At 45.9% G+C, this 26,782-nt stretch overlaps 2 protein-coding genes across 2 annotated transcripts in view; one reads left to right on the forward strand and one right to left on the reverse strand.

Moving 5' to 3' along the window:
• The window catches only part of LOC125947593 (uncharacterized), a 127,748-nt gene that overhangs the window by 61,680 nt on the left and 39,286 nt on the right, over window positions 1-26,782 (reverse strand). The window lies entirely within an intron of this gene.
• The window catches only part of LOC119460830 (filamin-A-like), a 115,532-nt gene that overhangs the window by 43,214 nt on the left and 45,536 nt on the right, over window positions 1-26,782 (forward strand). The window contains 9 exon segments of the mRNA XM_037721927.2: window positions 1,345-1,542; window positions 3,447-3,687; window positions 5,116-5,225; window positions 5,228-5,318; window positions 7,229-7,366; window positions 9,589-10,037; window positions 11,335-11,595; window positions 13,447-13,567; window positions 15,320-15,438. Of these exon segments, the coding sequence (XP_037577855.1) occupies window positions 1,345-1,542; window positions 3,447-3,687; window positions 5,116-5,225; window positions 5,228-5,318; window positions 7,229-7,366; window positions 9,589-10,037; window positions 11,335-11,595; window positions 13,447-13,567; window positions 15,320-15,438 (1,728 nt within the window).

Genomic DNA, 26,782 nt, shown 5'->3' on the forward strand with positions numbered 1-26,782 from the left:
TGTTCCGACTTCAACAGCAACCTCGCGAGACTGCATAGCTTTTTCCTTGTTTTCGAACAACCATGCATGCGTGGATCTAGTTGAAGATGTTTTTCGCGTCTCTATGCCGTCTAATATAATTGTCGTGTGCTTCATAATCACGCACCGTCTCCTCCATCTTCCTCGCGTCACATGCCTTGCAACGTGACGATCCTAACCATCACAGTGATCGTTAGCAGACGTGATATGTAGTAGCCAATTTCCGCGCACATCTCCTTTACTTCTGCCTTTCCATTCCTTCATCCCCTTGCCCAATGTGTAAAGTAGCCCTGCCTTCTTTTTTCCTTTTTCTTTCTTTGTCACTCTCTTTGTTTAAAGTTGCCTTGACCATAAAAATTGCCTGCACAACAAAAGCTTTAAGAATGGGCTGTATAGCGACTCATTCACAGGATACATATCAGCATCTATAGTTTCTCACCTGCAGCCGATAACGTTGAAGCACTGCCACAGTGTTGCCACAGCTACTAATTTATCAGGAGGTCTACTGATTATTTAAAAATTTTAGTGATTGAGTTATAAAGCATTAGAATACACTTATTTTTGATGTCTTGCAGAAATAATAATAGCCAAATTTACAATTTTTTTACAATTTTGTACTTTTTCTACTACTTTCTAAGAACTCTACAACTAATTCAATAGATAACTGTTAAAGCGCGACCAACATTTACAGCGTACGAGCAATGAGGCACATGCGCCTTTTTTTTTATTTTTTTTTTTTATTATTTTTTTTTTTTTGGGGGGGGGGGGGGGACATAGTCCAACACACACACACTGATCGCTTCTATACTTCAAGTGCCAGATGTCATCCTAGGTTCTTCCAAAACTGGTTTGAAGGTTGGAACAAGGCATACTTTTATAGCCTTGGTGTTCCAGGTTCGCTATGTAGTTTTTCAAACCACGCACCACGCCAAGAATTTTGGAGGTCACTGTATTGTGCTAATTGCTTCGCAGGTGACCCAGTGTAGAGCAAACAATAAGCACTGTTTCCGTTCCAGCAAAAGCTTCGTTTAAAACACCTCTTTTGCCAGCCCATAAAGCATCTCTCAATGTCTACTAATTTTTCAAGCAACAATCTACTACTATATTTACTAAATGTGTCAACACTGCACCAACATCGTAATTCGAGCTTTCGTTTTACCGAACTCTAAAGAACTTTACGTCCAACCTTGTACATTTCACCGGCCGTATAGACTACTCCGCCGGCTTCGCCCAAACGGCTGAGCAGTGAGAGCAATCACGTCGCGCGACTTCACAGAGAGTCGTTGCTGATGACGAACCGAGTGCCGCGCGTTTGGTTCCTCGCAGTTCCCCAACGCCAAGCTGAAGGACAAGGCGCCCCTGAGGCTGCAGACGAACCCTGCTCGCGTTCGCTGCTACGGTCCCGGTATCGAGCCCAAGGGAGTGGTCGTCGGCGCGCCGACCACCTTCACCGTGGAGACCTTCAGTGCCGGCCAGGGAGACGTCAAGTCCTACGTCGAGGCACCGGGAGGGCAGCAGCTTCCCGTGAGCATCCGTGTTCGCTCTTCTCTTTTTGTTGGTCGACAGGGAAGCAGGTGCTCCTCTGCAGGACGAGCTGGGCTCGTCTATAGCGTTTCTGGTAAAAACGGCCACGGACGAGCTCAGTTCGTCCACGACAATTTCAAGTTTACTGCGATTTCCACTTTCACACTTCTAATTTTCACGAACTTAAGTTAAAAAGTCAGCGCTCTGTCTTGTCATTTTGTCCGGATGTGTGTTTCCTTGCTCTGATTAGCCGCGATGAAGTCTTACAGACTCACTCAACTTGTAATGCTTTCTTGAAATAGCGCGCAGTGGGACGGCACAACAGAAAGGAAGACGAACACAGGAGCAATGTTGGTCATGGCTGCGTTGCGCTGCGTTCGTCTTCGCTTCGTTGCTCCTGTGTTCGTCTTCCTTTCTGTTGTGCCGTCCCGTTGCCCGCTATTTCAAGATGGCTCTCAGGTGAGAATACCAACTAGTCCAACATTCAACTGTTTTAATGTTTCTAGAGTGTCATGTTTTCATCGACGGCATTTTTCTTTTTCTTGCAATTTCCTTGTATGCTGCTCTTAAGCTTCGCTGCTGCAAGAAATGTTTGAGATTTTGTAAACTAAACGTTTAAATTTTTGTCCGTTTTGTATTCCTCTTAAGAACTTGCCAGTAAGAAAACTTGGCCATTTTTCGTAATAAACCATGATGATAGCGGGCGCGCACGGAAGAGAAACAGTAAAAAGCGTTATAAGTCGACTAAAGAAAGCAAAAGCACGAGGAAACCTGAAACGAGCACATGAAGTGCCCATGTGTCGAGATACACAGGTGCACACAGTGAGAACAGGCGTTTATTTTTGTGGCTGTGTCTGTGTTTTTTTAGTCGCTTATGACTCATACGTGACAGGTGCCATATACAGGCTAAAAGAAAGATTAAGGAGATGTATACAAAAATGCTAGCTAAAAAACATACGTAGCATACCTGATTAAATCAAGCAGGCTAGGTGACTATTTGACACCGCCCCGTTTCATAGGGGATGTCATTAAATCATCATCATCCTCTTTACCATTTTCATTTTTTGTGCGTCACACTGAAGCCCATGTACGTCATCTCCACAAAGCAGTTGACACTTCACACCAGGGAGGAAATTGCTTGTACGGAAGCCCAATGTATGTAAAGAAATAAAGAAGTAACTGCGGGCGTCGTACATATAAACACTGTCGATAGGTGTAAAGCTAGAAAATTTTTATATTTGGGAGCTTCGGCGTATTTTTTCTTGTACAGGCCACCTTCTCTTCTGTCACTGTCATTTGTTGCGCTGTTCTAAATTCAAGATGTTCAACCAACAAGCCCACACACGGATGAAACAGGAATGGTTCGTTCTCGACTAAAAGCTGTTACAAAAAAAAAAAAATAGAAAAAAAACACTTTTTTATTTTCATTTGAAACAGCACAACAAGAAACAGAGAAGAGGACGCACACAACGCTGTCTTACAACAATCATTTATTTCTGAAGAGAAACGTATATGAACAGACCAAACAAATATAGCACGAAAATAAAAAAAGTGATGTGAAAATATGTCTTGTCACTACCGCCATTGACGTCCAGATACCGTAACTCTTTACTGGGCAGTGCCAATGACGTCAGTGGAGGTAATGACATGGCATAATTTCACCTCAGTTTTGCTGCTTTTACTTTGGTCAGTTTATATACAACTGCTCTTTCGGAATAAAGTGCGAGAAGTCAGCGCTGGGTGCATTCTCTTCTGTCACTGTCCATTCGTTGCGCTGTTCTAAATTCAAGATGTTCAACCAACTAGCCCAAATTCTGACGTTGGGCTTGTTGGTTTAAATGTTGACTAGTGAATTAGTTGGTCGTAGTCACGTGCTCTCTGAAGTATGGAGTGCTGCGTCGCAGGTGGAGATCCGGTACAACGACGACAAGGCGAAGACGTACACCGCCACGTACACCGCCCTCAAGGAGGGACCGCACAAGGTCCACGTCCAGTTCGCCGGCAAGCCGGTGCCCAAGAGTCCGTTCCCCGTCAAAGTCGAGGGCTTCGCCGGCGACCCGACAAAGGTCAAGGCCGTCGGTCCGGGCCTGCAGCCCACGGGCGTCAGCGCTGGGGTTCCCACCTACTTTGACGTCTTCAGCAAAGGTACGCGAACCATTCGAGCAGCGCTAATTTCTTTATTGAAGGTGTGCGAACGAGCGAAGCCTGTCTTCCATTAGAATGGAGCCAACGTTTCGACAAGGGCAGCTGTCTTCGTCATGGCGAAAACCAGCCTCGTCAAAACGTTGGCTCCGCGCTTACCGAAAATAGCGCTTACCGAAATTTTTAAGCGTGCATTTTGTCAAATGAGTGATCCGTTTTCTGATGACCTGAGTCGTGCCTTGAAAGATTATATCCGAATAGAAAGCAGAACAAGCGTAATGAACACGAGACACATTTCCGTGGTTCGTCTTTGTTCTGCAGGTTCCGCTTTCAAAACAACCATCCACCAACTTTCCCAAGTCGCAATTGTGCCCCCCCCCCCCCTCTCCTTTGCAATTAATTAGGATCCTTGGTATATAAATTGCTTCCTACTTTCACCGCGTCAACCCTTCCTAGTGAAAGCCTCCCGGTCACTCTAATACAATTACTCTCCATCGTCTCCATTTTAACCCCGATAGCGTTTAGGGCCCCGTGTCGCAGAAAATCCGGCGTCGGCGTTGGTGTCGGCGTCGGTTTCGGCGTAAGCATCGGCGTCATGGCGGAAATAATCATGCCAAACCACATCATCCCGAACCACCCCAACCGGGCAGGCCCTTCGCGTGGCGCAAGGCGTTAGTGAACAAAAATCAAGTTTCTCAAAGTAAAATCCGTCATAAAAATCGTAAAGTACGACTTCACCACAACCTACAGACATGATAGCGTCGGATTGTAATCTGAATATACGAGAAAAAAAGTCTGATAAGCAGACAGGGATCTTTGAATGCTATCGCGTTCCACTCTTAAAGGCGAAGCTTAACCGTCCTCCAAATATTTTTACTTACTACCTACCCCAATCCCGCGATCCCCACTGACCCTTTGTAGCGTTAGAAATTGAGATTATTAGTTGACATGTTTTGATCTGAACAGCACTAAGAAGGACATGGACGACAAGACGCGCAGAGCTATGCGTGCGTCTTCTTCATTTCGTCATCATCGTATACTTGGCAGCCTTCAAATCGAACGAACTTTTTTTTTACTTTTTTTCCACGCCGGAGGCATGATGCATGCCTCATGCCTCCGGCGCTGATAAAACATTTTTTAGCTACAGTCCTTCATGAACTCTTTATTGTTTAAAAAACCCTAATACGGTCTATATATATGATACCTGAAACAAGATTTACTAATGCACGGTGCAGAGGCTTCGAAGGAGTACTGACGCGACATTTTCTGACTTGCCACTCCTTTGCGTTGAATGACCCACTAAACCCTAAAAACTCTACGCTCGATCCTACGAGCTAAGCTACGGGGTCGGGGCTTTTCGTACTTTGCCACACTGGCTGTGCAATATTTGACGATACCAGGGATGTGTGACTGATTTACTATCGAACGCAGCTGCCGGCAAAGGCCAGGTGGAGGTGGAGATCGTGGACCCGAAGGGCGGGCGCAACGCGTTCCCCTGCCGCGTGAAGAAGACAAACGAGGACGAGCACCACTGCGAGTACGTGCCAGTCCATGGAAGGGCCGCACCAGGTCAACTGTCCTGTTCGCAGGACAACCCGTGCCTGGAAGCCCCTTCAAGGTCAACGTCGGACCACGTGCGTTTCTTTTTTGTCATTATTAGCCCCCTTTTCTTGTGCTTGACTGCCTGAGAAGGCACTGCCATATACCTGGAGCTTAATCCGTTTCACCGGGTCGTCTTTTTAATTCGCATTGTCGTTCGCATCCGCGATATTTGTGTGCATTGACTTCTCCTCAAAGCCAGAGCTTTGTCTAACGTTATTTATCGCATAATATAATGAACACTCGTTAGCAGTAAGAAACAGTAACGCACGAATTTTAATGGCTCAAAGGCCAGTTATGGCCAAAGAGCGACAAGACAGTGTTTTAAAGCTTGTCAATGGTAATTGTAATTATTGATAACAAGAATATGTGTATTCAACTTACTGGCAGTTAGGTAGCGTTGGTTCATCGTAAAATAAATAAACTGTTCAGGACTGTCCGAAGATCTCCAGACAGTACATGCGGATCCATCTGTATCCCGGCTGGAATACTAGAGCTGAGTCAACGACAGGACAGACAATTTCCATGAAGGTGCAACATTCGATTTTCATATAAGCCTACTAAAATCGTTTGTCGTCATGTTTCGCAGGTTAGGGAGCAGGCAAGGCAAATCAATCATCGTTTGTTGACGACCCTGACAGATAATCTAAAATTTGAACGATTAAGTGTGCGTTCTGAAAACCATTCGCCTCGAAAGTCGTTATTAATCATCGTTCAGGGCCCTCTGTTTTCTATCTCAGGATCTAAAATAGATCTAAGCTGCACACTTTACCTTTGCTATTGCATACATGTTCGCTAACCTCCACGGCCGAGCAAAAGGTCACTAAAAGTCTGCTTTTATTTTAGGAAGCTTCGAAGATCAATGTCGATTTGAGGTCTAGGTAGTATACATGTCTGCAAAATAACTTTAACGGGTTAAATCTTACCCATTTGGAGATGTGAAATAATGAAGCATAATGAGACACTTACTTTTTAAGGACCTATAAAAGAAACCAAAGATTACTGAAGGCGATTAAATCATAGAAAAACTAAAGTGTTTCTTTCTTTCTTTTTTTTTTTTTTTGAGCACGTCAGTTCGCCAGCGCATTTGTCGGCTTTTGTGACTGCAGGATTCTTCGCTATGCGCATGAAAATGTATTTGTGAAAACCCCGCCTGCAAAGCTAAAAAACAAACTATAATAAACAAAATAAATACGAGCTCGTTAATTACAACGTTTTCTGAATGCAGCTGGCAATTACTTCCTGTCACTCTGCACAAATCTGAAACGTACGAGCAAAACTTTGCTCAACAGAGGCCGCTTTTTTAAACCCTAAAGAGCGAGCTTGCCTTGACTGGCAACCATCTTGAGTGATCAAGAAGCTTACATATCTAAAATCATCTGGAATAATGGTTAGGAGGCAAATGGCAGCATTGAAAATGCCCTTAAGTACAGATTGTAATCCAGGAAGAAGGAGATAAAGGATGTACATAAAGTTAGAGAAGTTAACCAGAGGTAGTTCTGGTTGGCTGCCCTGAAGTGGAGGTAGGAGAAAATGTGCAGGAGAGAGGAGCACCAACGAAGCAAACTGCGTACACAATCCAGCGGCAGCAAGCGGCGTTCTCAAAAATCCTTTATACAGGCACTAGTCTTTACAATCGTAAGATGGCCCGTGTTTCTCAGAAGCACCACTTCTTAAAGAGCACATTACTCATACAAGTGTTAAACATGAAAATGCTACAAGCTGCGCCAACCAATCGCTGCGAATCCAGCACAAGTGACGTAAGTTTGGCCATCGGTCTTGCAAGAAAACAAGCCTACACAGTCGCGTGCGCCGCTTGAGGCTCCTTCGACTCGATCATGTTTGCAGTTCTCGGCGTATGTATGTCAGCACTGGCGTTGCTTGTGTTTGCTTAACTAAGCCGCCGGAGGAAGTACGATTTCCTGCTTCGTTCCTGCCCGTGCAGCTTGCAACCCACGTCGCGTCCGTGCCTCCGGACGCGGTCTCCAGAAGAACGGCGTTCGCGTTGGAGACGTGGCTGACTTCAAGGTGTTCACCGAGAACGCTGGCGAAGGCGAGCTGCAAGTCAAGGTGCTCGGTCCAGGTACGTAGAACCCCCCCCCCCTTTTTTTTTTCCCCATCCATTCGTACAATCTCAATAGTGATTCACTTGAAAAAAAAAAAAAAAACTACAGTGCAAAACCAACTATTATAGGAACTAAAATAACTGACAGCAGTGCTACCAGAACGAATTGAAATGCGAACGACCCTCTGCGTTGCCTTTGGTACAGTCGCCGACGTTTTCAAGGCTGTTTGCCAATCTACTCAACGTTTCCTCTTATCTAAAAAAAAACTGTTTGTTTTCCTGTGAGAATGCGGGTTAGATCACGTCAAGATCCAGCTGAACGAATTCAGTTTAACCCACCTTTCCACGAAAATGAGCTTACTTGGATCACCTCGTTCTCGTCGAATTACATTACCTTAAATGTCGCAGTGGGCAGGCGGCTAAGTGTCCTGACCAACTTTGATGTGTTGCCAAATTCAGTCGTGGCACTTAAGCGCCTGATTATGAATATATGTACTCGTTGCTTTTCGACAGGCTGCACTCCGCTGTGTCCATTTCAATAGGTTCTGATAGCAGGCAATTCGTCTGTCTCAGCCTTTCCTTCCAGGAAGAGACTCCGAAATCTCTTTTCGGATGCTGTAATTGAGAGGACACTTCTGAGTGAAATGAAACACGAATTAAATTAGTGTAATGAACTTGTTTAATAACTCTCTCAGCGCTGCACACCACCTCAAGAAAGTTTGCAAGATGCCACGAATTGACGAGAACATACACAATCTTCACAGGTCATCACCATTCACCGTCGATGTGCATTGGATGCAGGGACATGGTCATAACCAGTGCGTGGGTCTAGCGATGCGCGTTGCAATTCCGCACCGGAAATCCCATCCGATACCCTCGCCTCAGATCTCAGCCCTGTTCTTTCAGCACAAAAATCACTTCTCCGTCGGGACCCGCGCGCCTTAATCCCTCCGTGTGACTGCTTTACCCCCCCCCCCCCCCCCCAATGATATTTATCGGGTGGAGTGAATGACATCTTCCGTCACCTGGGCCTGGGGTCTAACATCCGAAGACCCAGTGTACTGTCCTAAGTGCGCTGCTCCAGCGTCTAAAGCGGACATTCACTACATGTTGTAGCTTCGCCCAGTAACGAGGGATACTCGAAAAAGGATGCTGAGAGATGCCAAGTTACGAACGGATTAGGAAGGTAGTTATAGGCGTTGGCTAATGGACGACAATTGGTTCATCAAACCACTACCGAAATTTCCGCGTGAGGAAGGCCTCCGCGCTTTCGCTTAAATAAATAACTATGCCGCAGGGCATGGCATCACACAAAAAAAATATAGCAGACCAATGAGTATAACGAAATGTTTAACTAAATGTAAGCATAAACGTTTTGTTATAAAAAGTCAAAGTTGGAGCTTAGCTTCAGCCAGCTTTGTGCGAGGTATCTCCTTCAAGTTATATAGTGCTTTGTAGTAAGCAAGCAGTTCAGCTTCAAAATTAGCGGGCTTCTCGTAGAAAGGCGAACCACCCTTTTAAGAACCTGTCAGTGTGGTGTGGCTTCACCGCATCAAGGATCATACTGCAGTGAAGCCAAACTGAACGGTTCTGTGCGCGCTAATCGTTTTTGGCACGCGGATGCTAAATTTACGTCACAGCTGCATCCTAGTCTTTCATCAAGTAGTACTTACAAGAATGTCTGAAACATAAAGCAGAAAAAAATATGCGTCGTATTCGTGTTTTATATTCGATAAATACAAGTTAGTGTCGCCTGTCTACCAGCTCACTGTAGAAAAAAATATCACGCGTTATTTTATAACAAACACGTGCGTTCTTCTATACAATCAAATACGGGCAAGTATTAGGTGCGTGAAGTACATAAACAAATGCAGTAAAATCGTGCATCCGTAAACGTTTTTTTTCTTCGACGACCCGCTTCAGTTGCTCAGCGTCTATGGCATTCTGCTACTTCGCACGACCCAATGACGGCAAGGGTCGCAGTATCGATCCCCTGCCTCGGAGGCCATGTCCCGATGAGGATTGAATAAAAAAAGGCGCTTTTAGATTTAGGGGCATGTTAAAGAGCCAAGATTTACCCGAACCATGTCACTATGGCGTTCGTCACAGCATAGGGTTCGGCTTGAGATGTTTAAGTTTCTTCCATCAATGAATTAGTCGATCGATTTATTATTCAACCAATGTATACATGCGTTCATACGCTTCTAATGAGCTTCACTTACTCCCATCGTCGCATACAGGCGGCAGCGTCGAGAAGGTCAACATCACGCCAAAGCCAGACAAGACTTTCGAGTGCAACTACCATCCGGCCAAGGAGGGTCGCTACGTGGTCATGATCACGTACGGAGGCCAGGAGATCCCGCGCAGCCCGTACGAGGTGAACGTGGGGCCCTACAAGGAGTCCAAGATCGTCGCCTACGGTCCTGGCCTGTCCGGCGGCCTGGTCGGCTATCCGGCCACCTTCACCGTGGACACGAACGGCGAGACCGGTCAGTTGGGCTTCGCCATCGAGGGCCCGTCCAAGGCCAAGATCGAGTGCTACGACAACGGCGACGGATCGGCCGACGTCAAGTACTTCCCCACGGCTCCCGGCGAGTACGCCGTGCACGTGCTGTGCAATAGCGAGGACATTCCCAAGTCGCCCTGGATCGCCACCATCCTTCCCCAGAGCACCGTCCAGCCGGACAAGGCGAGTTTACTTGTGAAAGGCTTCCGTTCAGTTAAGGCTGAGGAAGTTGAAGCGTATCGAAGTACCATCCTGAACTACCTTGATGGATCATCTACGACCATCTTTGAAGTATCAGCTAAAGGGCTAAGACGGACAGCAGCGTTGTTTCTGTCTCCTATCTTGTGTGTCCTCACTTAGTGCACTGATTCGTTTGATTTCCTTCGAATTCGTTGATATTTCAGACGAAATCATTCGTGGTACTTCAGCATTATAGAGAAGTGGAAGTGATTATGGAGAGATGTTCATGATGATCAGATAAGTATCGCGGTAGAAAAGGTTTTACTGCTGGAGGTCGAATAAGAAACAAAACAACAACATATTGACGCTTCACCGCTCAGCAAGGGAGCGTCGTTAGCAAAACATTATATGCGCAGCAGCCTCAATTATGTGCGCAAAGAAAGACGTAATGTGCGTGTACATATTTCCCACATATTTGAACACATATATACATTTGGCAGGAAAGGAAAAGTGAGGAGCAGGCTGGCAACTGCCACCGGAAAGGGCACAACGCCTGCCTACTCTTTAGAAAGGAGGAGACGGAAACATAGAAATGGAAGATAGAAAGAAGGGGAGGAAAGAGGAGAGAAAGAGCCAGATGACAAATCTCAAAGAATAAAGTAGAAAAGTATCTGACACCTATGCAAGTAGCTCCAATAAAACTTTGTGTTTTATTTTATCTGGTATTTCATGGAAGCTTTGCGAAGGCGAGATAAGGGCAATCGTGCTAGGGGGCCAGAACATCAATATAATGCTAATTTTGCGTTTGATAGTGTATGATTTCTTCTACCACGCTCTTCTCTCCCCAAGCAATATTTCGTCATACTCTGGACAACAGGCCAGCATGCTACATGTTGTAACCCTGAACTCCCTTTTCTTCCGTTACATTTCGGTATCACATGCATTCGCATACTTCTCATTCACATGTTTCTTATGTTTATCATGGGTTATGAGTGCCCAGTTCTTGTTTGCACAGAAAACCCCGTTTCCGAGCACTACCCGATTCGTTACACAATAAATGAAAATGGGCCTTTTCATTTCCATTTTCTTCGCGCAAATTCGAAGACGGTCTCGCTTCCACGTGGAGAGCTGTCACGGGGACTCTCCACCGACGACGGGAGAAGGCCAAACGCCTTTCTCCCAGATGCATTTTACAGATGTGGTGCAAGTGTCGACTAGCGACGTTTCTTTTTTTTTTTTTTTTTACGGTTCCACGTCTTTCGGCACGATGCGATCTCTGTGCAACGCTTCACCGCTTCAGGTGGTGGCCAGCGGTCCGGGACTTCAACCCACGGGCGTGCTCCAGGGCCAGCCGACCCAGTTCACGGTCGACGCTCGCCAGGCCGGCGGCAAGGCACCGCTCGAGGTCATCGTGGCCGACTCGCAGAGCCGGCCCGTCGACGTCAAGGTCAAGGACAACGGCGACGACACGTACACGTGCACGTACAAGCCCGAGTCCAACGACAAGCACACGGTGCAGGTCAACTACTCCTGCGTCGCCGTGCCCGGAAGCCCCTTCCGGGTAGCGCCTCCGCTTCACTCTCTTCTTTCGGTTCTTTTGCACCGCGGTCCCCTGCACTGTGTCCCCTTCCTCATTCATTTACTCACACTTACCTGTCTCCTTCTGTACTTATCCTTCTGGGATTCACCTGCATGCGCTCGCTTGTGCTAGCTGTGCTGGCAAAACTGGCAAGCTTCTTTCAACGCAGAAAAAAAAATTGTCTATAAAACCGAACAAGTACTTACAAATGGCTGGATTAGAAATAACTTTATTTATTTAGAGGTCGGCACCAGCCTCGCAGTCGTTGTTGTATCGTGTGCACCCTTCTTTTGCATTTTGCTAGCATGGAGAAACGAACCTTTTATTTGAAGAAAGCATTGCTTGAAAGTTTCTGATACGTAGCTTGTTCGAGTGGATCACTTATAGTAAACCTTGCTTTGCTTTGTCATATAGGCTTTGCCTTGCTTCCCTTTTTCTCTTCCGACTACTGCCTGCGCCTGTGCGAGCTTCTGTAATTTCAAGTTTTGTGAAAGAGATTGCTATGTCTAAACAGCTGCGTTATCGTCCTCCAGCATGTTACGTGTGATTCACACTGCCTGCTTATTCGTCGTGACAGGCGTCATGCTCCTGTCAGGCGTGCAGACATGGATCCCTGTCAGGACTGCCAAAAGCATGTGTCACATTCAGCGAGTGCACTTCACCTTATCAGGCGTCACTTCGGTTGCTCGATGCCACACGGCAATGCAGTGTGGCTTGATATGCTACGCTTTAGGCGCCAAGACAAGTACATCGAGAACGCAGACAGGCAAGACCAACTTTTATGGGCAACTTAATGGGGTAAGACCTGGACAATATACTTTTTATTCGTTCAAAACTAGCTTCGATGTAACAAAAATCCCATAAGCCTAATGATCCAAGTGAAAACTACGCCTAGCATCACTTCAGGCGAGTGTCACTAATATAAGCGTTTATCGCTAACAATTCAACAAGAGCCAATGGCATGTACTACCTTCTGCAGAACGTTCGTCGATATGTACGAGTACTCGAACCATGTGCGTAGACTTGACAAAAACATTTCCGTGGTAAAGAAATCTACAGGTGTAGACGACATGCTTACTATTTTTATGGAATTATGATTATACCTGACTCCCACCTTTAAGCCAAAATAAACCAATGAATGACATGACCACATAGTTTCGCATTACTAAGTCGTGCCTTTCGGAACTTTGGATACGTTTATTTCTTGTATCGACTTATAACGGCTTACGGGGTCAACGAAATTGCGGTGAACGTCCCTGTGCGTCACGAAATTAAATTTTGCAGTGCAATGTATCGCGAACAGTTTCATTTTTTATTTATGCGACGAAATTTCACCAGGCATGGTGTAGCAGTAACCAGCCATGATTGGTTGGGTTTCCAGCAAGCTACAGTACCTTCAACACGGAGCAAAGCAAAGTTTTAAGCAGAAAGCGCATGTTAGTTAGGTGAAGGCCAAAGTGATTTCGAGGTGTGAATCAAGCACTGAATGCAAGAACAATGCACAAGCTTCAGTAATATTTATCATCTCAATTAGTCTTGAGGGAAACGAGCCATTTCCTCTACAGCACCGAGTGACCAAAGTGACTCATGAATTGGTTTTGATAATACTAGAAGTGCTAGCAACATTATTGTTGCCGACCTTTGCACGGTGGTTGATTGTCATAATGTTTAACAGAAGTGACACGGCATTAAAAAAGAAAATGCCGTCACAGATACATTAGGTGAAGCAAGCATGATCGCTAAAGGTGTCACTACATTTAGTCGTCAGACAGGTGGTATCGCATGCTACTTCCTGGTGAAGTAATCGCGCTATATTTTAATTGCCTTTGTCAGGTCAACGTGGCTGACAACACGGATCCAGGAAAAGTCCGCGTCTATGGTCCGGGCGTCGAGAAGGGCGTGACGTCTCAGACACCCACCAAATTCTACATTGACTGCAAGGCTGCAGGAAAAGGTAAAAAGAAGAATGCGTCGCTTCGAATCCAACTGATGTCGGAATTATACCAGTCAAAAGGCGATGAACAGAACAGAGACGTGGTAAACACGACCGATCTCACTGATGCAGAAGGAACTAAGTTTCCTGTCGCACTGGTGCTATAGCTACTTGGTCTATCTCTCAATCAACATCGTTTTGTGTGTGCGTTTGGCTCTTAAGCTGCGCATGCTCGCCTGGTTTTCCTGGAAGACGGTTTTCTTCTTTTTTTCCCCCACTAAGGCACAGTTGTGAGTCCAGTCGTTTTGCGGGCCACGTCTCTCCTCTGTACATCGTCTTTTGACTGGTTTAATTCTCATGAATGTGTACCAACCGACCCACATCGCAACTCTTCTGATGTCGGAACGTTGAACATTATCGCATAAGTGCGCCAGAAGAAGACGCGCGTGGCGAAGACGCTAGCATCAGAACACTCTCTTTTCGGTCAGGCTTTAAATTGGTGGTGCAATATTGCTTTCACCACGGTAACTAAACACGATAACGCGCTTATGAACAGATTAACTAAACATTCCAGCACCAGTACACATTACAGCGAGACTACGGTCTCACTCGAAAGACCGCCTGCTTCACCCTACAACTTCTTGTAATTGTCGCCGCTTTTCTTCTTTACTGTGGCGCACCAGTAAGCACGGTCAGATTTGTTTATGCGCCACGACTATGCACTGTTGTCGGCAAAACCAAACACAAAAAGCATCTTGACTAATAAGACGGTAGCGCCGTCTGGTAGAGGAGAATGTTAACACTGTACCAGGCTATGGCATCCAAAGTCTGGCGACTGGACGGACCGATCTTGAAGGCCATGCCAATCCAAAAGCTCAGCGCGATGATGGGCCGAGCAACGTGGGCACCATGTCCACGTCGACAGAGCTTCGAACACAGTTAATTAGAATGTCTTGAGGGGCTAGTTGGTTCATTCTAATGTCTGATTGCTAAATGCGCAAAACTGAGAAACAGGACACCACACAAAAAAGAGAGACACGGGAAAAGAACGAGTGCAGTATAAGCACATTATAAGCAATGATATGGGGGGAAGAGGAGTGGGGGGCGAAGGCGTGGCAAAAGTACTATGTGAGGACCTACAAAAACCGTTCATACGAAGCGCAACCAAACACTTTTTGCTGGAAAGGATTCGGACATGATGCCCTTTACTATCGGACACATTCCGCACACCTCTCTAAGAAGATGTTGCAGGGCCCCTCGGAAGTGCTTTCTTTCTTACCTTTATTTTTAGAAAAACAGAAGCTTTTGCTTGAATGACATCGCTTTCACTGTCCGGAAGTTCAATGATAGCTGCATTGATGTGCTTGGTCAGTACTGCACGTTTACTGGCTTCTTTCTGCGTTTCGAATTAAACATTTCACTTTAACGACACTGAAACTTCAGCCACCTCATCGCTTTTCTTCCTTTGAGCCGATGCAGTAAATGCCGCAAATATGTCAGCCGTAAATATAAAACCAAGGAGCCATTTACATCAAGCACTGTATTGTGTGAAGGGATAAAACTCGCAGATTTATAAATGACCCAGTGGTTTATGTCTTGCGTTTTCTCGTATTTCTCTCTGCTTCACAAAGGACACGGACAGCAGGTGAGTCACTGTACGTTCCAGCACGTGCTGCAGTAAAGACGCTTCCTTTTTTTTTTATGCAATGTCGTGCATTCACCACGGCTCTGTGTCGCCGCGCGATTAATGCCGCTCCGTGCGTGCTACTGCAGCCAAACCCAAGGTGAAGATCACGGACGAGAAGGAGCGGCCGGTGCAAGCCAAGGTGACGGACAACAAGGACGACACCTACACCTGCAACTACACTGCGCCCACACCGGGACCACACTACGTGAGTGCACGGAACGCAAATGCAAACTATAAAATCAAACAAAGAATGCAAAGAATGGAGCCCGGAATTTACGCGTGAATGCCTGAGAGGGGGAGGGGGAGGGGGAATTGGGTGCGAAAGGCAGGCAGCTTAATCGGAAGTAGTTCTGGTTTGCTACCCTACACTGGGGGAAGGGCAAGGCGAGAAAGGAAACGGAAAGAATAGCGGAGAGATAAAGCAAACGCGCTAAAGAAAAAGAAATAAAGGAGGAAGAGAACGTCCGTGAGAACTACAGTCTAACAGTCCACTCAAACGCAAATGAATTGCTGATAGTACAGAACAGTTTTCCTGCATGTGCGGCTGTAAGGGTCGAGATGGCACTTTCAATAGAGGACGGAATAAGTTTAATTGTGGTAATTTCTGAGACTATGTGAGAGCTGTAACGAACGTATTGAGAAAGTGGGCACGGCTACTTTATTATGTGATACCGGTTGTTAACTTCACACATGCGGACAGAGGGAAGTTTCTTGCACGCAAGTAGTGAAAAAGGCAACACTCGCTGCATGAATCTGTGATTAAAAGGAACGCAATCCGTGAGACACCCACAGCAGGCTACTAAATCATTGTTGAAACAAATTTCTGCAGAAGGCATCTGCGCAACGATAAAGAAAAAAAAAAGTTTAAATGTGCAGAAACTTGCATTATGAAAAAACTGCGCAGTAAGAAACGTTCATCTGCAGCGACATACGCGTGAATGATAAGTGACGGGACGGAGCGGTAGGCAGAGACAGACGAATGACAGCACGCGACAGAGAACGAGTTTATCTTCGGGTTTATCTTCGAGAACGAGTTTATTTATCCCGCCTCTCTTCTCTATAGCCCTACTCATTTCTCGCACCCCAGCATAGGCCACAGAGCCATCCCATCTTAAATAAAACTGATTCATTCATTCAGAATAAGAAATCCAGGAGGTAGGCCATCTTCTAATTTGTCGCACAGGCACGCCATGAGACAACACACATAGCGCTGTGCGTTGCCTCATGTTCCTTCTCTGTCTGTGTGTCGTGGTACCTGCGCGACAACAAATCAGAAGATAACCTACCAACAAGCCCATATAGCTACCATCACCGAGAGCTAGAACCGATGGATTTTATGCGAGCTTTTTCTGCAAACGGATCACTTTGAAATCATTATACGAAAGCTGATGAAACGGTTAGGTTATGGATCTGCAAGTGTCTTCAAGCCGAGTATGCCTCGTCATTCAGTGTCAGTACCGAAGTAGAAGTTAAATGTCTATTTTTACCAGCTGTAACTTTTCTATCGCCATTCAGTATCAGTGATTGCCCCTTGTTGGCTGTGCTGACCAGATTTGTCGTCTTCAATAGTTCAGTTGCTCCAAGCAACGAAATTATATATATGACGACATCTACTGGACACAAAAACGACCTCAACTTCACTGTCAAGATGTGGTTAAAAGAATGACCGCCCCTCTATATTTATCCTTTTTGCGAGGAAGAGTAGAAAACTGAATTCGACGATAGCGTAAGTGCATATCGCACGTCCAATGCGCTTTATTAAGTAGCATTTTCGTACAAGATAGCAGACACTATACCCACATGTGTGGAGTCCTCATGTGTGTGTCAACAAAAGTTACTTTTGCATTATTCTTAATGCGGTCCCTATAACTTATAGTATGTCGGGGTTTTTATAATTAGGAAATGATGTTAAATATCAAGTTTACAGTATTGAGTCTATACAGAAAAAAAAATTAATTACGAACCCACCACCTATCACAGAGAGGTCGAGAGAGCTCTTTATTGAAATACAGAGAATTCTGCTGACATGTATGTAGGTGCGTACATGCTACTCAGCATAGAGAAGAGGGTCGGAGACAAAACGGCCCTATGAAGGAGGAGGAGGGCGGCAAGACAAGAACAAAGAAACAGCAAACGCACTGGTGTCATTGACTATATATATTTTTACAGTACCAATGGTAGGCTACGTCTCTATATTAAATAGTGGCTTTGACGGCGATGCAGCGGAATTATTATTGTTAATAATCATGCGAACACACATACAAATCAACAAAGAGAAAGAAAAGCAGGTTAGCAATTGTCTTCTAAGAGGGACACCACGCTTGCAGAGAAGATATAAAATTAGGAATAGAAGGAGATAAATAAAAACAGAGGAATAAACAACACGTCACACAGTCAGGCGCAGAATGCTAGCGTTACAGATGACAGCCTAGCCCCGTGGTTAACAAAATTTCCAGTACAGCTTTGTGAGCCTCATATCGAGTGGACGCACGATTCCCCGGAAACAACATATCATTAAGCGCAGTTCATGCAAGATTAAGTTGTCCAAACTTGTTCAACAGCACACAGCGACATGTGCAGAAAGTTGGACTCAAGCGAAGCACGAAGGGCTCTATACGCACGTCCCTGTCGTTGAAGGAGACGTGTGACATTTACACACCCGATGCGTAACTTTAGCAATTGAGACCTACTGCGGCGATTGAGGGCACGGCCAGTGATTGGTGTAGGGTACGAACCCTTGGTTACACGTTTATCCTGGTGTAAGCGCTGTATAGGTGGTGACGCATAAGCAGTCTAGTGGCGTCAAATTTGCATAAAGTGTCATCTGTGAAAACAAGCTCGTGTTCTGATGCCGCCAGCTCTCAGCGGGCTCGTTTTCCGAGACCCCAATGCGTGAGGTGGTATCCACTGAAACGTCGCGGTTCTTCACTCGGATGTGATCTGATGGGCCATCTTAAAAACTTCGCGTAGAAGCGGTGAGTCTGCGTTGGCGCTGGAAAGCCAGCTTAGAGCTTCGCGGGAGTCACTTACAATAACAGCCTTTGATAATTTTGGTTTTTGGATAATATACTTCAGAGCCATATTAATACTGAATAGTTATGCAGATGTTGAAGACGCCGTATAACCTATTCCAATAGAACGCTGTGCTTCAGCTTCTACGCAATGAAAATGCAGCAATTGCACTGCCTTCGTGAACAGAGGCGTCCGCGTAAACTTGAGTAAATTTTTCATGTGCGTCTTCTAGAAGGAACGCTGTCAGTTGGCGTAGACCTGCAGGTCATACCCCTGTTTTCTTTCGAACTCCTGGTACACTTAAATGGACGAGCAGCCGAGGGCGGTTGTACTTTCGCTCAAGCGCGGCGTCTTAATCTCCGGCATTAACAATCTCGAGGAAGGCAGATGTCATTTTCCCCATTGGCGACTCCGACTTGCTGAGCACTAGCTCAATAAGCTTTCTGCCGTCGTGGGCCCGACAGAGACGATCTTTGTGGTGTAAAGCCCTTTGATCAGCTTTTATAGTCTCGGTGGTAGTTTTCTGTCTTCGGCAAGTAAAGCGTTCGATTGTGCGAGGCGTGGAAGGCCTATTATTGCTCGAAGAGCCACTCGATGATATTTCTCTAGCTGTGCCATCAGTCGAGATGAAACATTGAACAGAGGCAAAGCATAAAGTAGTCTTGACAGCCCTGTTTCTTGACACACTCGTAGAGCCGTTGAATGATCACAGCCAGTACCTCTAACTGTCAGTGCTATCACATATTTTAGAAAAGACGGGGATGATTTATGCACAGCTTCAACATCAGGTCGCCATCTGATGCGGTCATCTCTAATTACACCAAGGTATCTACGTTGTTTTACCCATGGTATATAAGAGAATCGTTCAGTCGAAAACGTTTCAGGGACGGTCGTGCTCTCTGGCGATGATGATAGGCAGTAGCTGCCAACTTAGACGGAGAAATCTGAAAGCCGATTTCATCAAAACATAAAGTATCTGCTAGTAGGCAAAATGTTTAATGGCATTGCATCACTATAGTAATATTGATTATTCCCACTATAAATGCGACGCTTTAGGGCTCTCAATTACAAAATTGCTTATTCCTGCACTCTTCGTCTTTCCGTGTTCATAGGTTTCGTGTCTTCACTTGAAAATACGGCGCCATCAACGAGCATAACCACGGTCAACTATCGACGAGTTTTTCAGTCGACAGACAACCCGCACACACTACGAAACAGCACAGAGAGCGAAGAGTTTTTATGATGACAAAAGAAAAGTTTGTGGTCACGACGTGTATTTATAGGGCCGTAGTGTCATGAGTGATTCGCATTGTCTAGCACGTTCGCGATAGGCAGAACAAGCAGATGGGTAGCATATTTCTTAACCGTATTCCACTTGTTTCGTGTTTCGCTTTTCTCATCATTTATTCATTTCCTTCTTTCGTCAGGTGTACCTGTATGAACGGCTGGGCGACATTTATACTAGTTTATATGAAGACGTGCGCTTCATACCACCTCAGCACATCCTGTGCTGATATCATCAAGCCAGCTCTTCTGATTTATCTTGTGCGCGCTGTGTATTGTGTGAATTTTTTTCTACAGCGAAGCTGTTAAGGGCTGGTTCCCCCAGAATCGTGTCCGCGTGTAGAAAAGCCACGTGACCTAGCGGGAGAGGAGAGGAAAAGAAGAGCTCAACCGTGTGAGAATGTTGTGAGAGGGGGCAGGAGAAAAGGAGAACGGGGAGGGGGATTGAGGTAAGTCGCGCCGTCCAATACTCGCGTTGGAGGAGGAGGGCGTGAGGCGCGCCAACCAATGGCGGTGTACGACAAAAGTAGGTCAACGGAGGGGTGGGGTGTGAGAGGAGTTCGCGTTAGCGTGGGTTGTATATACGGAGCTTTGGTCGAGGACTCTTGTCTGGGAACGTCGTAGAAAAGCGTGAGGAACGCGCTAGGAACGCCGTCGCCCGTGGACGCCGAGCCAGTTCTTTCAGAGCTGGGCATTGTATAGCCATCGCCTAAGTGTTAAAGAATACCCCATTGTGCTACTCGGAGCCGGCACCAAAGCCTCTTTCCCGAGTACGTAGCGAAGGGGTCGGTTTGCCATATTGTAACCAAATTCAACATAGAAAATCGCCAATATAGCTAAATGCCAACATAGCAAATCCCACCAGAGCCCCAGCTTCGCTGGACTTCCTTCTTCACAGGGTGGAAGGGCTCTGACTTTTCTTTTGATTTCTACTTTCTTGGATTTTCTTTAACCCTAGGCATAACCACCTGAACTCCAACCGATTAGGTCTCATATTTTCATTTCAATAAAGAAATGATGTATGAACAATATGTTGAAATATGGGCAGGTAACCAAATTTCATGGTCTACCACCACCGGGTGTGAAAAATAAGTGAGCTAGTGTCAAGGGCTACACTCATAGTATGCCATAAATAATTACATAAAAGAGAGAAATTAAGTGGTGAAGAAATTAAGTTATGCTACCGAGAATAGTGTGTAGCGGTTGAGATTAGCACATATAGAATCTCGTTGACCGTCGAAGTAAGAGCAGCGGCACAGGTTGTCTACAATTTCGTCGCACCCGCTGGAATTGCATGCGGCGTCACTGGACGCTTCGATTATGTATGTGGTGAAATGGGGCACGGAGCTCACAACTATCCCCTCAGCTCACTTCTAACCACTCATACTATAGAGACACCTTTCAGCCCTAACGCCAGAAAGATGCCTGGAGAGGACAAACTAAGTGGAAGGAACAAGAAAATGGCGAGGAGAGACGGACATACAAGTTTAGACAGAAAATAGACAAAGGGAAGTAGTTTTTTACGAGCAATTTGCAGAGCTTTACTGTGGCGGTTGAGAAGATAAAGCAAAGTAAAGCATGTATAGAAAGAGGCATCATACAACGCCTCTGCCTGGTGGCTGTAATGGTCGCGGCTGTGGCAAGCTTTCACTGCAGTGCGATGGAGTGTGCAGGCAGAGCAACTGTACCTTCAGCTGCCAATCAATGTAACCCGCAAGAGCGGGAAGGCCATCAATAATCAAAAGAAAGTGCGCTCGACTTAGGTGAGACCAAAAACGCGCTCACCTGTGGCAAGCTGGTCGATACTCCGGTGCGTAAAAACGCCAACGTAGTGTTTTCGTGAAAGCATCGTCGTTGACGATCTTAATTTTCACATTTCGTAACCAGAAGAGGCTGTATCAGCTCCACTACAATGACCTAGCAGCCCCAGCCGTACTACCGAATGAATGTTTACGTAAGCAATGCTCAAGATTTGTCTAGACTTTGCTGAAGAAAGCGTCTTATAAAGATGGGGAGGACTACGCTCTTCGTGCGCTGATCCAGTGTTCTCCGCATAGAGCAACTGTACTGAAGAACGCTGTCAGCGCTGTTGGCGAAGCAGCTGAATAAAGCTTCGCTTGTGTTACACGAAGCCACAAGCAGCCTGTAGCTGGAACTCACGCTCTCCAACCCGCTTATGCATTTACCGTCCTAGGCTCTGGTCACTTCTAGCAGTCACGTTCCCGTTCTCTTGGCCCCCGCGGCTCTGCCGTCCGTCGTCGTGTTTTGTTCAATACTTGACTGCCTGCCGACGCCTCGCCGCACACATCTCCGTGCCTGTCGGATCTAAAATTAAATGACTCCGGTTCCCTGCTTGAGCGCAGTCCAAGCGTCGCGGCATAACACAAACAAGCAGGTCAGCAACGACCCACGCTGTAGCATGCCGAGAGATGCCGAGCGCGACGACTTCTCTGCCAGGCTCGTCAACCGCGCATCGGGAAGGACACGAAAACGAAATAAAAAAGAAAAAAGGTTGAAGCAAGGTGCTTCTCTTTTGGTATAGGCAGCGGGATGCCGTGGAGGAAGCGGTGTCTCGGTCTTGGCTCGGGGCCCGCGCGACAGAAAGCATATACCGCAACGGCTGCAGGTCTCAAGTCGGGCGATAGCTGCCAAGGCCAACGGCACACACCGGGAGTCGGTAGGAGGGAGGAGAGAGAGAGAGAGAGAGAGAGAGGGGGGGGGGGGAGTGGTTGCATCCTTCAGGAATCCTCGTCAGGAGTGAGCGTCCCGGTAGCATTTATCTGCCCGGCACAGCCGGTGTATAGCCGAGAGCTGGGTAGCGAAAGCAGCGCCAAGCAGAAGACACGAGGAACAGACGATAAACAACGGGACATTAAGATTTGAGCGATAAGCGCCGCTGAACAAGGCCGCTGTATACTTTCTGCCCGAGTGCTTTCGCGCTGTTAGCGCCTATCACTCGTTCGAACTTTGAAGTATTTGTCGCGGCCACCTTACTTTAAGGTTTTTCGGGGCCTATGTTCGATTAACTTACGTTTCTCTCCAAAGCAATAATTCGATTCGCGCATGGCGGTCAGGGAACAAGCCATACTCGACTGGAAACCTCGTGGAGAGGCACGTTTCTCTTAAGTTTCGTTGCCAAAGAAATCAGACATTTATGTCGTAGTGTAGTTGGCACAGCATTTTTTTTTTTCTTTTTGTCCTGTCTCCGTTTTCAGACTGCTGTCTGATATGGCACGATAAGGAACACTAGCACATATGACAATTTTCGATACCAACAGCAATCAGCTGTGCGGGGGCCATGAGACCAGGCTAACGTGGTATTCTGAAGTCGAGTTTATTTACGTACAATACCTCAAAGGCGCCTATGAAGGGGTTTTATATGAAGGGTAGGCTATTACAGATGCGTTACATGTTATACGAATTTTAGATCGTTGCCTTGAAGTCGGTGCTACTGGAGCGGAGCACAACGTCAGCGGGAAGGTCATTCCAATCTTGCGATGTCTTGACAAAAAAAAAAATGAGAAAGGTGCGCAGTGGTTCGAGTAGGTGGCGGGTATACAGTTTTGTCGTGATTGGTGCGATCTGAATGACGATGGGCTGGCTTTATGGCAGGAGTACAGGGTGACGCGTGATAACACTTGAAGAATAGGCACAGACGATGAGCTATGCTGCAGCGCGAAGAAAGACTTTCAAGGTTAAAATGAGATTTTCGTTAGGTGGTATTCGAGTGATATGAGTAATCTGAGAAAATGAATCGGTCTGCACGGTTCTGTACAGATTCTAGCGTTTTGTTAAGGTTACATTGGTGAGGGCCCCAAACAGCGCATGCGTGTTCAAGTTTCGGTCTGATTAGTGTCTGATAGGCGAGAAGTCGGACGGAAGCAGGGGATAGATAAAGGTTACGGCGTGGACAACCAAGAACGCGGTTAGCTTCATTAGTAACGTGCCTTGTGTGAAGAGACCACGTTAAATCCGACGAAAAATTAACACCTGGGTACTTTGTATGTGTTCATAGGTTGAAATTCATTATGTGCACCTTTTCACTTGAGAAACACATTGTGCGGTTGTTAGAAGCCAACATGGACAGAACCGTATACGAGGTTGGTAAGGAGTATGCGGAGAGAAACGCACATCTCGGTTCAAGATGCGAAACTAAGAATGTCGTAAGTATTCATGAGTGCATTTTTGAAAGCAAACTGCACTATATTTAGCAAACAAACTCAAACTGTGAGTTCTGCCTTGTGTGAGTAAATACCATCCAAAACGAACTGCATAGGGGCAAGGAGAAACACGACAACATGGCCTGCCACCAATCACATCATGTGCTCCCTTCTGGAATTATATACTACACACTGTCTAGCATGACTCAGTTTCTCTATAGCCAGGAGCTGTTGCCTCGGCTTGTTGGTGGCCTCGCATCCTCCCGCTTGCTAGATTTATCAATTACATCATCCGACCACTGTAGGCGTTAGCAATAGAATGTGATCAGATTGAAAAATACACCCATATGCCTCACACCATAATCATATATATATGCAGGATCACATGGGTTTATTTCATATAATAACATGAAGTTATGAATATGTGGCGTATGGTTATTTAACAGGGAATGCATTCTTCAATGCTAAGGCAACTTGGACGCACATACTTCGAATCGAACGCTGCGGTGCGCACTGATGCGCAGAACACGAGTTATGCGTGATGCTGCTAGCGCCACAGAGTCTAATGTGAACACACAGTCTAGAGTGAAACTCTGTGGCCTCAGCTACATTACGCATAACTAGCGTTCAGCGGGTCAAACTAGCGCGCACCTCCACGGTCATGTTTACCTTTAATCCGACTGCACGCTTGGCATGTTTTTTCTAGCAACACGCACATTTCGCGAGACGAGGGAGTCAATATATTTCACGTCGCCCGATCTCTGCTTTCTAGTCTAAATAAAGCGCGTTCCCGCGGAGGCTAATGCGGGGTCAGAACTGCAGGCATCATTAATTCCCAGGAACCAAAACAACACCGACCAAAAGCTGCAGCGCTCGAGCGAGACCGTTCCACCGAGCGATTTGCAAAAACAAACAAACAAAAAAGATAAATGTATCCATGCAGCTGCGTAATAGCTTCCTAGAATGTTATTTCTTTTTTCATAACTTGGTACATCTATAACGTTCGTGTAGTCTCCCTGAACATCTTTATATTTATGCTGGCGGTTTGAGTTGTAAATGCACAGCGCTGTCCTGGAACTAACAACGTTGAACACTAAAGCAAAGAAAGCAAAACAAATTATTAAAGAGATGTGTTAGCACAGTATCAGGCTATCGCCCAGTGTCGCACAATCTTTGTTTCATTCTTAAAAGCGGGTGTGTGGCATATGGTCATGGGCAATTCCGGCTGCTCCTTTCGGCTTAGCCAGCGAGCGAGTGCAACGCGATTTCGTTCTAAAGAAGTGCACAGAAGTCGGAACACGTTTACCACATAATTTGGAGAAAGTTCAAACTAGCGCATTGCACAGAACAAGCACAATTTACATCGCAAACCCGAACGCGTTCGCACAGTTTGTTAAAGAAAGGACAGGCTGAGAAAATAATAAAACCACTCTGAACGGCGTTCGACGAACCGTTTCACGCACCGTTCAATCACGAAAAACAGTTTCAAGCGATTTTAGTCAAAACAACAAAAAGTGTATGAACTTTATTCACTGAATGACTTAAATTAAAGCGGACGCTGACTTCATGTGTGTACAGTGTGCGCCAATAGCAAATGTAACATTTAATCGTGAAGAATGCAGAACACATTTAAGCGCTAGATAAAAAAATGTAAGCCAAGTTCAATCACATATGCAACCTGCCAGTACTTCGAAGATAGGACGCACGTAGCAAAAAAGTTTCGCACAGGCACATAGTGTCTTCCTTGGAATGCCTAAAGAACGAATAACGCTTAGGAGTAACCCTTCCAGGAATGACGTCCAGGAATAACGCTTAGGAGTAACCCGTAGAGAAAGCCCACAATTCCCCAGCGCTCTAAGCGTGACGCACAGTTCTCGTCTATGCTGGGCATAAAGTGGACAGGCTAACCGTATACGTGCGAGACGACCTCGCCTGATATACCACGACGAGGTTTCAGCTCGTCCGAGTCTATGTAAGGAAGTCGTTGGTGAAGACAATTGGCGTGAGTTGATGAAACTGTTTCCATTTCTCGTGGTAGTTAAGAACGTCTAATTTAGTAGAGTCCACTGCACGAAGAACGTATCTTTTTGCTGCATCGCCTAACCATACGGCCCGAAATTTTTCACGAAAGGTTGTTTCAAGATGTGCTTTGTGTCACGGCTGAACAAAGCAATAATGCGCTTTGGGGCATGTTTGTGCCCTTCTTGCTCTTTGATGCGCCTGGTCGATTCTGGAAAGCCAGTGTTTTAAAAAGATAGGCCTTCTGTTTCTGGTGCAGGAGAAAGTTTTGGGACGCTCACAGTCAGTCTTCTCAATTTTTACAATCGTAAGACATTTCAGTCTCCTTTTGTAACCGCATAGAGCTTTGTTTCAGCTTTCACGTGCAACAAAAAAAGAAAAAAAAAAAGGTACCGCTCAAAGATTTTGTTGCACAACGCAAAAACCTTCTCTCCGCCGCCTTGTTTAGATAGTTAAGCCGGAAGTAAAGGCGGCTCTTTCCGAATGAGCTCGCGAAGAAGCCAACTCAAACACCCATCGGTTTGGCTCAGTGATGACGCTTCCTGTCGCATAGTGTCTGTAACGTAACCTGCATGCGTATAAATAGTTAGCGGTTTCGGTTTCCGCCAGCTTTCAAAGCTTAGTCATAGTCAGCATTCGACGACACACGAAATGCGGATTTAATGCCTCCTAAAATTTGACTCACCCTTGTTGACGTCACGGAGCTATGGAGTACCACGTGACGTTTCAAGGGCAGCATAACGTCCACTAAGACCATCCATATCAGAACTACTGTCCGCATATAAATAAAGTTACTCGTAAATCTGACGCAAGAGGAAGCGTACAACAAGAGTACTCTAAAAGTAGTGGCACTGAAGTGCAATTACTTTCGGCAATGAAATTATTTAAATTGTTCTTTTGTTCGACTCAGACATAGTTTACTGAGATCATTACGGTCTTACCCATCCCGATGTCGCCGAAGTCTAGAAAGGGCACTCCTTTTGTTCGAGTTGAACCTTGCAGCGTAGCTTATTTACACAATTTTTCCTAAATTGTATTGCAGAAGCATGTTCCATGAAAGTAATCAGGTAACCC

This window comes from Dermacentor silvarum, chromosome 8 (assembly GCF_013339745.2).
Source record: "Dermacentor silvarum isolate Dsil-2018 chromosome 8, BIME_Dsil_1.4, whole genome shotgun sequence".
In the NCBI taxonomy this organism is placed as follows: Eukaryota; Metazoa; Arthropoda; class Arachnida; order Ixodida; family Ixodidae; genus Dermacentor; species Dermacentor silvarum.